We start from the raw sequence: 18,017 nt of genomic DNA on the forward strand, positions 1-18,017 counted from the left end.
AATTCTTCAGACTAACTTGCCATTTTCAACTTTCTCAAATACATTTTTATGTCATTTCTAATATTGCTAACACTACAAAAAGTATTTTCAAAGTTCCAGATAATTAATTTTAGTCACTTCTGAGCTTTTTAAACATGATCGAAAAAAGAATTTTAGAGTTAGATTCCTTAAATTGTCTTATGGGACATATATACGGGTTATGTGCTCTCATGATCTCAACAGTTAGAAATCTAATCCATTTACCCATGTAAAGTCATGCTTCCCTCAGAAAGTTCCATTAATTTCAGTGGCTCTGTTTTATTTGAATAAAAATATCAGAATCCAATCTATGAAGATTAAAACTCAAAATAAATTTGAAGTCAGTGACTGAAGGTTCAAAGACATTTTCAAAGAAAAAATATTAATTCTAAAGACAGCAATATTCCAACGCTTGAGAATGCGATTAGTGCTCTTTCAAATCAGTTTTACTTGTTTACTCTTACTAAAACTTGTAACAGTTCAAAAGGCAGAAACCAAATGAACAGTTCAATGCTACATATTCTAAACTCATATTCTTCAAGGATAGTTTGCTTTCCATACATTACAAGATGTAAATTTGAACATAAGAAGTGAAGAGACGTAAAACTCCCCAAATGTCTTAGAACAGTATATTCACTGTTCCTTCACTTCTCAAAAGTTTATGGGTCTCAGGAGGAGCTAGGATAAAAAACCTAAGACTAACCATGCATTTTCGTGTATCCAAAAATACTATTCAATATCTTTCAAATTCCCTTTAGCTGTATTTATTTCTATTTAGCTCTGCTATTTTCCTAACTTAATTGGAATAGAACTTTAGATGCATTTGGGACACAACAATAACTGCATTCCCTTGAAAACGAAATAAAAGCCAAACAAATGCCATAAACCAAAACAGAACTAAAGCCTATTTGGTTCCACAGAAGCAGAACTACAACTTGTCAAGCTTACAATATCAATTCTGTAGAAGAGCTGAAATCTAAGTGATCATGTATGATCTTCAGTGCCATTTGCACATATTCAGAGCTGCAAAGTTTCTAAGATTTCTAAAAATACTGGCAAGGAAAAGACGCTTAACTACTACCTTTCTATGATTTCGCAGCCCTTTCACTTTTTCTCTTACTTGAATTTACATTTTCTTTCTCATGGAATGGGAAAGTTTCCCTGTGTAAATATATTCCAGTGTGATACCTAATACCACTACAATAGAAATACATAGTGCAGACACATACAGAGATAAAATTTGCCAAGGTAAGGCTTACCTTTTGAAACAACCCTACCATAAGGATCATGCAGTGACAGTATATGCACCTGATAGTCTCATCTTGTAAGTACCAATGCCAAATATATTACGCATTCAGAGCATGGTGCTGTTGCATGCCATCTTTTCCTTTGAGACCTTGCTTTCTCATACAGGAAAGCAAAGTGAAAATAGGTCTCACGGCAGTTTCTAAAGTCTTGATCAACCAGCTTGAGTCTTTCTAAAGTCTTGATCAACATCAGCAGGGGTATCTCTCAGATGTTGCATACCTGGCCGTATTGATCTACATTTTCTCTTGCAAAAGTAACATCTGTTCCAGCTGTATGGCTGACTTTTCCCTTGATCTCTTTTTCATATCTTTGATGATACTTCACCTAATGGGAAAAAAAAGAAAAGGAAAAGAATCATCCAGATGAATTTAGTCTGGTATACAGATGCTGCATAATAAATAATCATCAACGACATGCACATGTTGACAATAAATGATTGTCAAAATTCCCATTGCTACCAATCCACAGAAGTCAAATATGCCACTTGAAAATATAAAACAAAAGTAGTGGTGTAATTTTAATAATGCACTAAGAACACAAGACTTGCCATTTCAACCGAGACCATTAGTTCAGTGTGTTCAGTACCTCGTGCTTGTCAGTGGCTAATCCCTGATGCTCCAGCAGGTTCAAACAATAGAACTGATTGTAATGTAAATTCATGGTTACCACTGAGCACTTTTTCTTACCACAGGGTCATCTGAATGCTATTAATAAATGGAATCGTTTCTGAACAATGCTGATGTCCCCAGTGGTCAAGAAAGTTTTAGGCAATCAGCCTTCAAGTTTAGACCAAGTTTTGCACTACCTTTCCTGAAGTCAAAATGATGCTTATAACCTGATGCTGCCCTTTAATCACAATGTGTGTTTGCTGACATAAAAGAAGCGTTTTCCACAGATCAAAGGCAAGGAAAAATATTTAAATGTTTTAGTCAGTTGTGTTTGCCTTCAAAATTATAGATGTCTTCTTCTTTTCCTCAATGACTCAATAATGTTTTAAATTCACTTCTATTGAGTTAGCACAATCTGTTATCTTCTCCAACAAAAAGAGGTTCCCCTTCAGTCTCCAATGACAAAATAGAATTAACTGTACATTTTGAAGCAACACTGATGTCCTGTTACAATGCTTTTTAAAGAATACAGGAGTGTTGTGGTTTTGTTATGTTTAGGAAAGGAAAATAAAGCCAATAAAGATCAGTACACTGAGGAGTTTAGAAAAAAACAAAACACAACATTAAGGAGGATAAAATTAGTGGAATAAAAAGATATATTTTATCAATTTATATCTATGTCAAATGTATGCTTGTAATTGTGTATGCACTTTTGTATATAATTGATATTCAAGAAGCTACATTCTTAAAAGCCTCATTCCACAACAGTGCAAAAGAAGGAATAGTAGAATGAGCTGTAAGGATCCACTAGGAGCGTGGAAAGTCGTGGCAAAGCAGAGCTCTGCAAATGCAGCCCTCCCCTGGTGTAAGGTCACCCACAAATATTGTGGCTGTGTAAATTAGAGCTGTGCTTCAGGTCAATGCTCACAGAATTTCTGCTGGCAAACATGTTAATCCAAAATTTGCCTGAGAATGTATTCTTTTCTTCCCCAAAAAAGACTTTGTTTTGGACACTTACATCACTGGCTAATTCATTGGCCCTCTTGGCTATTTGATAAGCTGGAGTGATCATAGCAGGAAAGCTGCCTTTTCCTTTTCGTTCTTCAAAATCTTCTGTGTATTTCAGCTGAAAAAATCCAGGACAGTTTGTGACCAATTAGATCAAATGTACCTTGATTACACACATAATCAACTTAAAAGCTGCAAGTCAGGCATTTGATGGCCATCACTGCCAAAAGGAAGATGAACCATGAAATCAGAATCTTTACAATGTAATCTTTAACTATATGATCAGTTATCTAATGTAGGACCTTTGTGTCTTGTTCAGGGTACAGGATGGATCACAGCTGTTTAAAGAAAATATTAAAGTTCCCTACAAGATGCCTGCTCTATTTATATTGGACTTGGGCAGTTTAGTTCTTTGCCTTGCATGGCACCCGCCTGCTGGAAGTAGAACAGACGGGTTCCCTTCCTTCAGTTCTGACACCAACTAATCCATAAAATGGCCTAGAACTGAATATAGTCTTTATATCTGGAAGAATTAAATATTTAATGGTAAAATCTGTCAGGAATATTTTAAGGTAATATACATTTCAAAAGTCTCCCTTTTAAATATTAATTTTTAACTTTTCTTTATGTTCACATTTTTAAGTGATTTACAAATGTCCTAAAATCCACTTGTGAACTCAAAAGCAGGGCAACCTACGTTATTTCACTTACATCACTTGAAAGCTGTCCTCCAGCCTTTGCATGAAGTATATCTGGAGTGTCTACAACAGAGGTGAACTTTGAAACTCTTTCTTCATGTCCTCGCTTATACTCTACCTGAAGAAGAAGACATATGAAAGACATATTACAAAAAGCACATTACAAGGTAACAAATATTCATTTTCTACCAGAAGGCTTCAAGAGAAAATGATCAAGAGCAGTCATGACACTCCCCACTGTACAGTCAAGCTATCAGTATGTTTAAGGCCCAGTTTCCTTCAAGTGTAAGTCAGAAGCAGACAGAAACGTTCCCAGATAATCAAATTTTCAAATGATACTAGATTTTTGGGCCCCACATTTGATTAAAATATTCTGAGAGTAGTCATTAATGGCCCAAAATACTAAGACCATACTGCAATGACAACGGAGACAAGGTTTGCAGAAAACAATGCAATACTTTAAACTCACTTCTACAGGAATCATTTTTACTTGATCTTTTTCAGATGAATTGTTATTTTTATGAACAAACTATTTTCTGTGCATATAGTTAAAGTAGTTTGTATATTAATTAAATAAATAATACAGGTATTTAACTTTCAATAATAAAGAAAGTGAAAAATGTCAGATGTGAATAATGACAAATAAAGTCATAAAGTAAAAATAAAAGTAATTCATTAAATAAACAGCTTGGAGTGATTCACAATCTTTTTCAAGCTACAATAAAATACAGCTAAAGTTGCTGTATCTCTCAGTAAATATCTATACTGTCACTTGTCCTATGTGATTGTCTTCCCAAGCTAAGTAGTTTATTAACCCTGTTCCCTACATCATGTTAAAGTTTTCTCACTCTGTAGAATTAGCAGTACAACAAATAATCATCATAGAACCTGCTGCCTAATCTAAATGGCCTAAACCCAGAATTCTCAAAATTCAGAAGTCTAGCATACAATTAAAAAAAAAAAAATACTTACATTACTGCTTAGTTGAGTGGCTCTCTTAGCAACCTGATAACCTGGAGTGATCATAGCAGGAAAGCTGCCTTTGCCTCTCCGTGGCTCATATTCTTCTGTATATTGAAACTAGAAAATGAACATATTTATATTGTTGCTTCAGGAGAACTCACTGTAGTTTCATGTAATTCCTCTTTTAATGCCTGCTTCCAAAAGGCACAAATCACTTTATTTAGAAGTAAATAAACCTATAAGTTAGATAGAAATGTTTCCTACACACAGGAGAAAACATTTCCCATTCGTATCAATTATCCACTGTTAATTGGATACGTTGACTGAGTCACTAACCCATTGTATGAACACAAACAGTCATAATTCAGAAGCGATTTTCATCAGTCATGAAAATACAGTCAATTAAAGGTCTACTTTATGGGAAATAAGACATTAAGACATGTTTTCCATCATTAATTCTGCTCTGCTGAGGGAAGCAGTAACACCTGCTAGATCAGGATATAACCAAGGTCACCACAGACATCATTGGTCAGTAATCAAAGTGCTTCTCAATTACATAAATACATAAAAGTATGATTTCCAGGATGGCCAATAGCATTGTTATGTGACTTTAACCACCTATATAGTTAAATATTGTTATTGACAGAAATAAACATGTCAATCTCGCTTTTAGTAACACCTTACCAAAGGTTGGCTTTGATGCACTAGCAAGTCTCCAGAATATGATAGCCCATGAAAATAAAGCTATTCCAAACATCAGCCCACTTACATCATTCAGAGTTTTCTCTGCCTGTGTTATCCTGACCATCTCAGGATCCGGGATTGTTCCTGAGTACCATGATTTTCCCTCCTCGTAGGCAGCATAATACGCATTCTACAAAACAAAAATTAAAGACCTACCAATCTTCACCTTTGTTTTAATACAAAAAACCCAGATGATCTGACAAAACACACACAATGCAGTTAAGTGGAATCTACAGAGGTACAGCACAAGCCCTGAACTCCCTGACCTTCAGAATGCCAGGGCAGAGCCTGTATAACAAGGACTGACATCAAGATGTCAGGATCTAGGATCCTGGATTGAGACACAAATAACTTCCCCTGGGAATCAGACCACTTGTTCTGAAGCTTCAGTGCCAGTCAAGAAAGAAGACGCATTGCGTATATTTGTACACGAAGCAGTTCAAACAGCTAACTGTATAGATACACTCTTCCTTCCCCATCTCCTGGTTGTTGCAACCTAAGCTATAATTGAGCTATGCTACCTTGAAAAATTTAGTCAAATGAGAAGCAATGGCTTTTTTTAGCACTGAAACGCTGTGAGCAAAACCCTAACAATCAGGACTGCCAAGGCCAGTAATTTGTCTCCCGCAGGCTAGTGGCTTGGAGACTCGAAGGATATTTCTTACCTGGGTGGCCAGTTGTTGAGCTTTATGGGCAGCTTCAATTTCTCTGGACCTTACATCCCATTGAAAGACTGATCTGAATTGTTCACTCCCTTCTCGATATTTTACCTGAAAAAAAAAAAAAAAAAGTCTTGGGATGAGTGGTTTGTTAGTACAGATTAACACACACCCCTCTTAGGAGAAAAACAAGAATGGACACAAACGAGGTGAACAGTTTCTTAGTCCACAGTGATATGGAGTCTGCACGAACTGCAGCAACAAAAGGTGAATGAAAGACAAAACAATAAAAACAATGCAATTCATACCCTGTCAAGTCCACTTCAGTGCCTGCTAGTTTTGGCTCCACCTTAAACTAGCCTAAAGGAAACCTACTTCCAAAAACACCTCGGGCCCTACTTGGTGACCCTTCTTCTTGTCAGTCACTCCATCAGATAGGTGGCCGTGAGGCAAATAAGATCAGAGAATTAGTATGTAGGCTTTTGCTGTGTTAGCTTTCAGCTATGTCAGTTCCTTCATCTGCCTTGCTGTAAAATCATCAATACCAACACAAGAGCAACAATGTGACTGCACAGATCTAATTCTCTGGGTGGCAGCATCAACAGAACTTAAACTAAGATGATTTACTCTAATCATAATGTTTACTCGTGTGTCTGTCTTAGACCTCCAGTTGCTATAGACCAGCCTAGTTTTGAGTGCCAATAATTTCACCCTGAAGACACATTTATATATGATAAGAATGCAGAAACAAAGGGACTAAGACAATCACAACTGATCCACCAAATCTCTACAGCCCACAAGAAAATACCAACCACTTCCTCAGAGTCTGCAAACCTCTCCATCTTTTCCTTCTTCTCCCTTTTTAGACCAACACCATTTACAACTTGCTATCTACAAAAACACCACAGAGCCTGTAGTTCTATGCCATGCAAAGACTACATAAGTACTTCTTCCATGCCATACATTATTAGAAAATGAGTTGCTATGGAAGAGATAACTTGGTTTAGCACTAAGGTCAAAAATCTACTCTAATCCACACCAAGATTCTAAGATTTTTTGCTGTTATTGGAGATGTAAAAGGAGAAGCACATTATACCACAAATCTGGCATGAAGTTGCAAAAGAATAATTTGGTCTTTAGACAATACTTTTTGGGGAATTAATCTATAAGGATTTTTAAACAGAGCATAGCAATGCAGCATTAGATGAAAGAGCTATTACCTGGTGAGTAATATTTCACTCCCCTATCTCCCTACTCAGTGACCATGAAGTATCGAGACAGTGTAAATGTAAATGACTACTATATTTAGTCCTGGGTCATCATTTTCCTACTGTTACTTACATCATGACAGTACACAGAAACACAACTGAAATCACAGCTATGCTGTACAACTCACTCTACAGATGCTAAAAATAACAGTTCCTGTTTTGAAGAGTACAAAATCCAAACTGGCAGAAAAATGGCCCAGTGTGTACCATTATTCCTATTTTATAAATTAATTATAGAGGTACAGAGAGATGAATTATTTGTCCGCTCACACAGAAATTCTGTGTAGAGGGAGGAAGCTGAATTTTTATCTCTGTATTTGAGTTGGTGTCCGCATGAGACTTATGTGACAACATTATGTTAGGATTGAAGAAACATGTTACATGTTTTTCATTAGAAATAAACTTACCTTAAAAAACCCCAACAAACTTCATTACCAACTGAAACCTTTTCTCAAGTTAGCATTATTCTATGCATTTACCAATGAAAAAGTTTTTCTGCACTCACAATTTCCCCAGAAGTACTCCCTTTCTGTAAGTACTGCAGAATCAGCTTTGCTACAACCCCCAACAATTTTCTCTCTGGTGCAGAACGTCATTATGTGATTGAAAAGGACAGAAGGTGCTTTAGGTGTAAAAACAAGGGAAAGTGATCTTTGAGCTATAATTTGTCTGGCTTATATATTCACATGCACTGGAAGTATCAGAGTCTCATGTCACTGCCTAAAACCAGAAATAGAACCTGCAGTAACCCCAAACTCATTCCTGAGCTGATCTGTCACACACAGTTTAAAGTAAGTGTGATAGTCACTGCTGAAACAGTTACTGCCTATGATATTGCAAAACCTGATGCATAAGAACAGGGTACAAGAATGATAAAGGAAAGATACATTGTCTGATAAGGCTATTAAATGTACATTAACTTTGTACAGCGAATACAGAACATGAGAATGAACATAGTACACTATAATCTAAGAAATGCAACTTCTTTTATTTTAATGGTGGCTAATCACATTGAAAGACATTGGTTAGCTTACTAAATATAGTCACGCAAAGAGAAGTACTGTTTTAGAGTAACAAAGACATGACATTCAAGAAAACAGTATTACACATACAAGTGAGATAGTTATCAATTACTGGCTGATTTTGCGCTTCTTATTTCGTGTAATTAGATATGCAAGTTTGAAACAAATGTATCTGGAGGAAAACAATGCAAGACAGAGAAGAATGGTATTTAAAAAGAAAGAAGACTTTGAGCACCCCTAGAGGTTTGCCGGGGCACAGCAGCCTGTTTCAGGGATTGATAGTGATGGGACACGAGAGGCTGTTCCATGCTGAACGCTTCAGCAACACATTGTCAAACCATGCAAAGCTCCCTGAACTTCGTGCTTTCTCACGTTTGCCAGAAATATTTGACAAAAAATTTATAAGATTTTTTTGCCCACATCCCATGAATAAAGAGGTTGGGTTTTTTTTTTTTTTGTTTTGTGCCCTTTGGTATCAGTTTCATAAGAGATCATAAAGTAAATAGGTCATTCTTGTTTGCAGTGGCTGTGTATCCCCCCCCCGATTTAGTCACTAAGTTTACACAGCTCTGGGCGTCTTATGCAAACAATCCTTCCCTACAGATTATCAGCTATGGCAAGAGAGACACTGCTGTCCAATGTCTTTCTGAAAATAGAAGCAAATTCAGATCTAACTTTTCTTTCTCACAAGTGACTGCATTTTACAATCTATGATTCAAACTCGGGCTGAGCTGTTCCAGCTCTAAAAGAACACAGGAGGGTAAGTAAAGAATACATATTTACATTTCTAAACATAATACCAACATGACATCAAAATGTAAAACAAAGCTAAATACATTTGGCCCTCAAGCTTCTTACCTCACTTACCACTTCTGACAGTTTTTTTGCGTTTATATTTATCGGTGTCTCAAATACGCTTGTGAATGCATTGTTTTTTGGATTATGCCTAAAAAGGGAAAGTGTAAAAGCATATTAGGAATGTACCAGGCAGCCCATCAGAAAGGTTCTCTTTGAGCACACGATACCAGCTTCCACCCCTCTATACAGAACTTCCCCCGACTCACACACAGATCTCAGATTATATTCCAGTTCTTATTGTGTGGAGTAGGTGCCTGGAGCAAAATTAATTTTAATGATCGTCATATCAATGCTGCGTTTCTAATAACAAAAGAGAATAATAGAATAAAAAACAACTGTCATCTCTCCTTTTTCTGCTGACAAATTTGACAGGAATTGATCATTATAAAACAAAAACTTCCTAGAACAAACCAACTCCAAAATCTGCATTTTATGCTTTTTCCTGATGATTAGCTCAACCTCGTTAACTCTTAACTGCTGATTTGGAAAGCACTGAATTTTATGAGTGGGTTAAATTTTTTTCCCCCAATACTGAAAGGGAACTTAATTTGTTATCTTTTAACATACTGGACAAATGAGGAAGCTTTACATACAGTAATAAGAGTTTCCCACCATCTCTGATTCACATAAATCCAACGGGATGCAATAAAGCACTCACAATACATAATTTCACATCACACACGGGACAAGGCTGAGTAAACGGTGATCTTTTCTTACACTGAAATGACTTGGCATTTTAAACCTTTACTATGAAAAAAAAGAAAAGGAAACCCACTTACGCTTGACAGTAAGGCTTCTTTTCATGGCTAACAAAGTTGTTTACTGTTAACATCATCTTGCATACTTCACAGTGAAAACAGGCTTTATGCCATGTCTGGAAATACCACAAAACAGAAACAAAGACATGATTTGTATTTCATTATTTTTCCATTGAATTTTAAATATCAGTATTGATCCTCAACATTAATTTCATTAATTTGAAGAATTCATCTTCAAATATATGGCTATTGTTAAATCATTTCAGTTCTGAACCCAGTTACGAATACTAAATTTTTGGAACAGAGAGCTCGTCGCTGTGTTGAAAGTGCCAATCTATACATTTATTACAGTCCAAAATAATAAAGAAAGAGAACTGACCTGATCTATACAGTTAATCTTCTCAGCAGGGTAAACCCCATAGCCACATCTAGCACACGGCTGCACATTCATCTTGAAATCCACAGAGTGAAAAAATATATAGGTTTATACAAAAGGTTCAAAGAATATGAAAGTGACTTTTTGGCCTGTGCAAAGCACACTCTAGACCCTCCAGTCAAGGCCTTTTGCTGTGGTCAATGGCTCCCATTAAAGCTCTGAATTGAAGTCTGCTGCTCCGTTTGCTGACCTTCTGTTTCAAAGTCAGCTGCAGGCTGGCTTTTAAAGCTGCCAGTTAGTAAGAGGGGTTATTTTGGCAACTGTGTCAGTGCGTGAGGGATGGTAGTAATATCTTTCTCTAAATAGAAGAATGAACTCACAGAAACAAATCATTCCATGTGAACATTAGAGTCTGATCACCTAGTATTTCAGTTTTGCTGTAAAGCCAGTTGTCGTAAGTCCAGGATGAAAAGAAAAGTATATACAGCAGCAGCAATTCATCATGGTCTCTCTTCATCCCGATATAGAGCAAGTGACCTCATGGAGGTCTACTCTGTGTTTAGGAATAGTCTTATATCAGAAGGAGGTACCACCAGAGACACAGGCCAGAGACAGGTTTGGAGCTTCCTGGCCCTTTGTTGGATCTAAAAGAGGTACATTGCCATTGTCTCAGGAAAGCCATTGTTTTTTTCTCCCTTGTTGCCAGCTCAGTTTCACCTCTCATGTTGACAGCATCAGAGCAGAGCACACACATTTCTCGTGTCTTTCTTTTTCATCAGTTCATCACTGCATCTGCAGGTGTAAGAGGATGTACACAGACCCCATTACCGCAAAGAGTTCTAAACATGATGGGTACAAATCCAAGCATCTATCTCCTATAGGAAAAAACTTTAGAAAGCAACCATTTACTTTTGAATAAAATGAACAAAGCACCTATTTAATAGTGTTCACAAAGAGTAGGCTGTATAGGTCAGAACATAAAATTCCTTAGCTGAATAACAATAAGGAATTACTATGCCTGAAATTAGGATTCAAGCAAGTATTAAGGTTGTGAAGTCTGCTCTGAACAAAAGAAGCTATTAAATTCTACTGGCTACAAATGGTCAGGATTTGAGATCTACATTTCACCTAATCATAATACCTCCAGCTGCAGGGCTTCATAATCCTGGGACACTGCTAGGAATTACCTCAACCCAAGTAAAAGTCTACTTAGTCATCCATGCATCTGCTCCACTTCCCGTGCCTGCAGCAGTCCTGGGATATCACTAAGCACTTTCCTTTTACGTAAATTACAAACAATTCAGTCAAAATCATTCCTATCTAAACCTTCTGGGTATGCTTAGAGAGCCTCCTATTCATCTCTCTTTGGAGATAACACAGTTCTGCTTAACTTATTGTTGCTACTTTTACTGAATGCTGACAATGTACTGGCACAACCTACTGTCAGCAACTGGTGTGCTGAAAATAGAGTCTCTAATCTGAGAAGCAATGAGTATGGCACAAAGTCCTGAAAACACTTGAGGCCTTTCAAAGTAAGTAATTAATATCGGTATATAAACAGACGTATTTTCATTTTAAAAAATGTTCACAGAACATTTCTTCTTGTATCAAAATAACTGCTGAGTTATCCCCTATTATTCCTTTTGGGATCACAAGCAATTTTATGTTGACCAAGTTACATCACAATAATATTGACCATGCTCATATCTGTGAGCCAAAATAACTTGGAAGTCTTCCAGTTCCCTTCTCACACAACTTTCTGTCTTATCCCAGATTGCCATTCTGTTTATGCAAGTGACCTGTATCGGGGTCACAGTGGCCAGGCTGTCCCCTCCTTATTTAACACTGGGCACACTATCAGCTGCTGCTTCTCTGTGTTCATCTACTTCAAGCGTCACTATATTGTGTATTTCCTAAGTAGTCCTAATTTTCTTCATGCTGTGTGAACCCATGCTACAGGTCTTGTCTCACACTTTTGCAAGAAAAAAGATGCACAAGCTGCTTCTATCTCAGTACAGACAACATGTTGCTTAAGGCACTCCTGAAATGAGTTCTGAGAGGTGCTGGAAGCAAAACATCCCCGAACTGCACAAAAACATAAAGACTTGGCAACTGCAGAACAAATCATGCTTCCAGGAGTCATGTGAACACCAACAACCTGGACAGGACTCCAGCCTGGAGCATCAGTGTATATAGTTAATATGCACTGTGCACCCAGACAGCACGCTGGAGGTCCTTCAGAAGAATAAGACCACATGTTCCTTCCAAAAGCCCTGTGAGACAGCTGGAAGCCCTTTATTTCAGAGATAATACTTAGTTAATCTCAAGATATACAAAACCTGTTTATTTCTTTTCACAGTGACACATATTACCAGCTTGGCTGGAAGACAGTAAACACATTTTCCAAGCTCTCCTGCCTCTCCCAAGCTAACAGCGTGTTCAAGAAGAGAAGCACCATAAGCCACAGTGCCCTATACAGCTACTGTCTTTCCCAGGCACACCACTTCCCTCTCATCCATTGTGCTCCAGTTCTGCTGGAGTCTATTGAAGATTTCCCCATTTCTAAGCACCTCAGAACCAGTCCTGATGCATGGCCTGTTCTTCAGCACCCTGGATTAAAAATGAGAGTTTATTAAAAAACAAGCATGCTATTGTCTCATTACAAAGCGAGCAAAGCATTTTGATCATGCAAGGAATTAAAGCACAAAACCAGTGCAAGTTTGTTATCTTGACAAATCTTAGCAAGACGTTTTCTCTTCAGTTAAAAGCTCATTGTGGCTTTTTCTCCTCCTTTAGTAAGGCCTCATAAAGGCTTTTTGATATCAATGGAAATCTTAAAAGGCTTTACTTAACAGTAGAACCTTAATCAATGTGGTTTAAAAGTACAGCAGTTACTGGTAAAGTACAAGGAGACGGTACCTTGAAAGTGCAAATTAGTAGGAAGAAACATTGTTACCTCTCCAACCTCCTTGAATTGATTGAATTAACTGCATAGAAAACTTGGAGCATGTCTGCATCCTGAATCTGAATCTAAAAAGCAGGCATTAGTTAACAGACATTCAAGTCAGGGCCGCCTTCCCTGTCACTCCTGAATAGCAGCTGTGCCCTTCCAGCCGCATGAATAGTGGGAAGCCAAACACCACGAATTATGGCAACGCAGTCTCCATGCTGTCTGCAAAAAAAAAAAAAGGTGCTGTTTCACCACAGAAAACGAAGGTGTTATCCACTGTTAAAAGCTGCTTGAAAAACCACTAGCCCAGTCTCATCCTAACTGTCTCTGAAGGTGGTTAATTGGTTACCTGGGTTCAGGGCCTTTTGTCTCATTTAGCCTCTCCATGTTAATCAAATCTAGCATAGTAGCGAATCCACTTGTAAAAACATCAAAAGAAAGCTGGAAAATATTTATCAACACCAGGATTTCCCAAGGCTTGAAGAAAAACCTCTAAGGAACTGCCTTCCAAACTCGGACAGTAGCTTTTTTGCATTTCTCCTGTTTTGGAAACTGACAGACAACTATTTACTAAAAGAGTTTGTGTTTGCAATTTCCCTTTGTTGCCAGTGTCGGGAAAACTTGAGAGTTTGAACATTTTGCAAATGTTTCTAATGGCGCAAAAGAAAGCGAGAGAGGGAGTATAGAGAGAAATGGAAAAAAGAGCCAATAGGCCAAGAAGGCATCACTGTTACAGAGCACAAAAAGAACTGATGAGGATGTATTACAATTTAAGCTAAAAGCTTGAAGAAATGTGTGCAAAGTATTCACAGCACAATCCATGTGCATACAATGAGACCTCCAGTGTCCAAATATTCCCAATTCTCTTGTATCATAACCTAGAAGTGACCCAAGTTTAAAACTCATAAAACATGGCATGTGCAACAGATCACCCCTGCCTGATTACAGAGAAATCGCACCCAAAGACATGCACCAAGTCCACTGAGATGCATTATTCTACCCAATTTCACGAAGCTGTGGTGGCCAAATCACACTACGTCCCCCACAGCATATCAAAACCATCCACCCTTTTCTTGCAAGATATATAAAATTCTAACAGCTGTCATTTAGGAGGGAACACTTGCAAGCTGCTAAAATCCTCCATCCTGAAAGTATCCCCAAATCTGCCTCCCAGGTCTCAGCAAAACCTTGTTTTCACAGATGTTGTTCAGAACACAGCACACAGTTATTATTCCAGACAGGTACTACTTAGTTGCCTCAAGCCTTCTAGTTTGTACCTGCTATCTACCTCTCCATCTCCCAAAGGCACAGTCCATTGTCATCCTGCAGCTGCTTACGTGGTAGTTAAACACCTATTTCCTACAATGCAAATATCCAGTCAAAGGCTTCATCGTTAATGTTCTTAGGGAGCAGAGCGAGTCTCCAGGGATACAAAAACAAACGCTGATGCTATAGGTATTGCCTTGCTGGCTTTCCTCCTGCCCAGTAATGCACACAACCAGCTGTGCAAAATTATACATGAGAATTTTTTTTGCTTCCTGACCCTTCCCCGGGCAGCAATCACTCCATGCCCTGAAGCAAGATACTTCCTTCTACTTCTACTACCTTTTTAATTTCTCCCTTACTCATTACCAAAAACAAGCAAGGATTTCCGAAAAATCTAGCACTTTATACTGCATTAAAATTGGTTAATCTAACACATAGTTAAGAAAGGTATCGCAGCCCCCTTGAGGAATCAACCTTTCTCTTTGTGAATGCCAGCAATCAACGTGAAAAGAAAATAGAAACAGGGGTTTCATAAACAGTTTAAGTCAGAAATTCCCCACACACAATTCTGTTAGTAAACTCTTGAAAATTGCCAAGCATTATCAGATACAATACTAGCTTTTTCCGTAGCAATGCAATGATTTTTAGAAAAAAAGCCATTTCTGGGTCTGCTAATTCAGCTGTGAGAGCCAGATGGCAATGGATAAACATTTTCATCAAGATATAGAAGGTCACAGCTGGCAAATAGCTTCAGGATTTCCTAGGTAAGCCCCACACACATCGTCAGGAAAGCACATTTGTGTGTTCTGAAGTTCAGGTGCCGCTGCCAGGCATTGTTGGTGGCACAGTCTCCCTTTTCTCCATGCGATCTAAGCATTTCCAGTGTCTCTGTTGTCCATAACGATCCATTAAGGATTTGGAAGTGGTGCCGCCTTCTTGTAGAGAAGAAGCTAACAGATGGCATGAGAGGAACCATGGGATTCTGTCAGTTTGATATTCAGGAGAAAACTTCGGCTACATATCCAACCAGGAGCTTCAGGCATAATCCCACGAAGCAAAGACCAGCCCCAGCAGCAGCATGCAAGAGCTGCCACACCATTCAGATGCTGCTCCATCACATCGAAGCAGTGACCTGTCACGAAGCAAAAGGCTGTTCGTTACCAGGCCTGTCTTTTGTGCCAATTATGAGGCAGTTTCACTGAAAAATATTGCCTTGATGTAAATCTGTTTAGGTAATGAAAGTTAAATAGCATGCACTGCTGGGTAGATGTATGATTTTGCAGGATTGGAGCCTGCATCCTGGAGTAATTAGCAAGATGGTGCCAATCTTCAGTCAGGGTACCAGACTGCTCTGCCTGATGCAATGGCTACTCAGAGGGATATTGTAATTAGCAGAGAAGCAACACACTGAATAATCAGGAAGGTAAGGAAATGCCACTGAAGTTTATATAAGGTGGAAAAAATTTCCTTAGATCCAGACAATCTCACGTCATCATGAAACTCAACACATGTCTTTCACAGAATAGCAGAATCGCTAGGTTGGAAAAGACCTTTGAGATCATCAAGTCCAACCATACCTGTCCACTATTAAACCAGACTCCTGAGCACCTCATCTACCCATCTTTTAAACATCTCCAGGGATGGAAACTCCACCACCTCCCTGGGCAGCCTCTGACAGTGCCTGAGAACCCTCTTGGTGAAAATATTTTTTCTAACCTCTCCTGATGCAACTTGAGGCCATTCTCTCTCATCCTATCATGCAGGAGAAGAGACTAACATCATCCTTGCTATAAAGATAAGATCTTCCCTCAGCCTCCTTTTCTCCAGGCTAAACAACCTCAGTTCTCTCAGCTGTTCCTCATAACACTTGTAAGACTTTGCAGGGGTGTCATGGGGCACAGCTGGTTAAAAGTGGTGATTGGCTTTTTGCTGTGATGAAGGCAACAGGATTAGAGGGACTGACTTTGAGTCGCACCAGGAAAGGTTCAGATTGGACATTAGGAAAAATTTCTTCAATGAAAGGGTTCTTCGGCACTGGCAGAGGCTGCCCAGGGAGGTGGTTGGGTCACCATCCCTGAAGGTGTTCAAAAAATGGGTAGATTAAATGCTTAGGGATATGATTTAGCGGCGGACAGGTATGATTGGACTGGATGATCTCAAAGGTCTTTTCCAACCTAGCGAGTCTATGATCTATGAAGCTGTCACTGCAAGGGAAGCCGGGGACGCTAGTGACTGTTCAGAGCTTTTTGCTCTATCAGGTTGTGATTCACCATGAGAGTGGCGAGGCACTAGCACAGGTTGCCCAGAGCACTGGTGGCTGCCCCATCCCTGGAGGTGTCCAAGGCCAGGTTGGATGGGGCTTGGAGCCCCTGATCCAGTGGGAGGTGTCCCTGCCCATGGCAGTGGTTTGGAACTGGGTGATCTTTAAGGACCCTTGCAACCCAAACCGTTCTATGATTCTACGAATCCACAGGATGTGTTTAACCACCTGCTGCTTTCTCTCCTCCTGGTAGATGTGTCAAGCTGTTGGTGAGCTCCACGTGGTTCTTTGGGATTGTACCCACAGCTCCCTGCAGGGAAGGCTGTCAAGTTTGGAGTAGAACTGGCTGGAAAACGGGTTTCCTTCCCTCTCCTGTGCGTGCTTCGTGCAGCAGTTCAGTTGTCAGCGTTGAGCAGCCTGGTCTAGTGGGAGGCGTCCCTGCCCACGGCAAGAGGTGGGACTAGATGATCCCTAAGGTCCCTTCCAACCCAAACCATCCTGTGATTCTCTGTCAGGGCGAACCGGACGATATTTAAGGCCCCTTCCAACCCGAACCATCCCGCGATGCTATGTTTCTCTCCCAGGGAAGACCCTGCGGGAGGAGCCCTGGCTCCCCCAGCCCCGCCCCACGGCTGCTGCTTTCGCTTTCGTTTCTGCAGCTGCGGATCCCATTGCCGAGGCAAGCCCCCTTCCCACCCCCCTACCCCCCCGCGTCCTCCCTGCTCCCCTCCAAGGAACCTCTCCCCGTCCCCCCGCGGCTGCAGCTCCTCCGGGAGCCCCGTCCCTCCCCGGAGGCTGCAGCCCCTGCTCCCCGCTCCCTCCCGTTCCCCCACACCCCGGGAGCTGCAGCCCCTCCGGGAGCCCTTCCCCGTCCCCCCGGGGTGCAGCCCCTGCTCCCCGCTCCCTCCCGTTCCCCGGGGAGATGCGCTCGGCCCGGCGGCTCCTGTTTGTCTTAAAAGATGGTTAGAAAATATCATTTCAAAGCCGATCTCGAGCTCGGCTCTGGGGAACGGCCGTGGCTCTGCAGGGGCACTGGGTGGTGGTCGAGCTGGGTGTAAATAGAATCACAGAATGGTCTGGGTGGGAAGAGACCCCAAAGCCAATCCCGTCCCACCCCCTGCCATGGGCAGGGACACCTCCCACTGCATCAGGGGCTCCAAGCCCCATCCAGCCTGGCCTTCAACACCTCCAGGGATGGGGCAACCTGCGCCCGGGCCTCCCCACCCTCACAGGAAAACATTCCTTCCTAATAT

The 18,017-nt window shown here is 40.0% G+C and overlaps 1 protein-coding gene across 2 annotated transcripts in view; it reads right to left on the minus strand.

The window, feature by feature from the left end:
- NRAP (nebulin related anchoring protein) overlaps positions 1-10,557 on the minus strand; it is a 51,188-nt gene extending 40,631 nt beyond the window's left edge. For both annotated transcript variants that reach the window (XM_069863259.1, XM_069863258.1), the window contains exons 1-9: positions 10,292-10,557; positions 9,934-10,028; positions 9,155-9,242; positions 6,013-6,117; positions 5,373-5,477; positions 4,613-4,720; positions 3,654-3,758; positions 2,953-3,060; positions 1,546-1,650 (exon numbers count right to left, since the gene is read on the minus strand). In XM_069863259.1, coding sequence (XP_069719360.1) covers positions 1,546-1,650; positions 2,953-3,060; positions 3,654-3,758; positions 4,613-4,720; positions 5,373-5,477; positions 6,013-6,117; positions 9,155-9,242; positions 9,934-10,028; positions 10,292-10,363 — 891 coding nt within the window. In that variant the 5' untranslated portion in view covers positions 10,364-10,557. The remainder of the gene's footprint in view (positions 1-1,545; positions 1,651-2,952; positions 3,061-3,653; positions 3,759-4,612; positions 4,721-5,372; positions 5,478-6,012; positions 6,118-9,154; positions 9,243-9,933; positions 10,029-10,291) is intronic.
- Between the last annotated feature and the right edge of the window lie 7,460 nt (positions 10,558-18,017).

Source organism: Phaenicophaeus curvirostris, chromosome 9, assembly GCF_032191515.1.
Source record: "Phaenicophaeus curvirostris isolate KB17595 chromosome 9, BPBGC_Pcur_1.0, whole genome shotgun sequence".
NCBI lineage: Eukaryota > Metazoa > Chordata > Aves > Cuculiformes > Cuculidae > Phaenicophaeus > Phaenicophaeus curvirostris.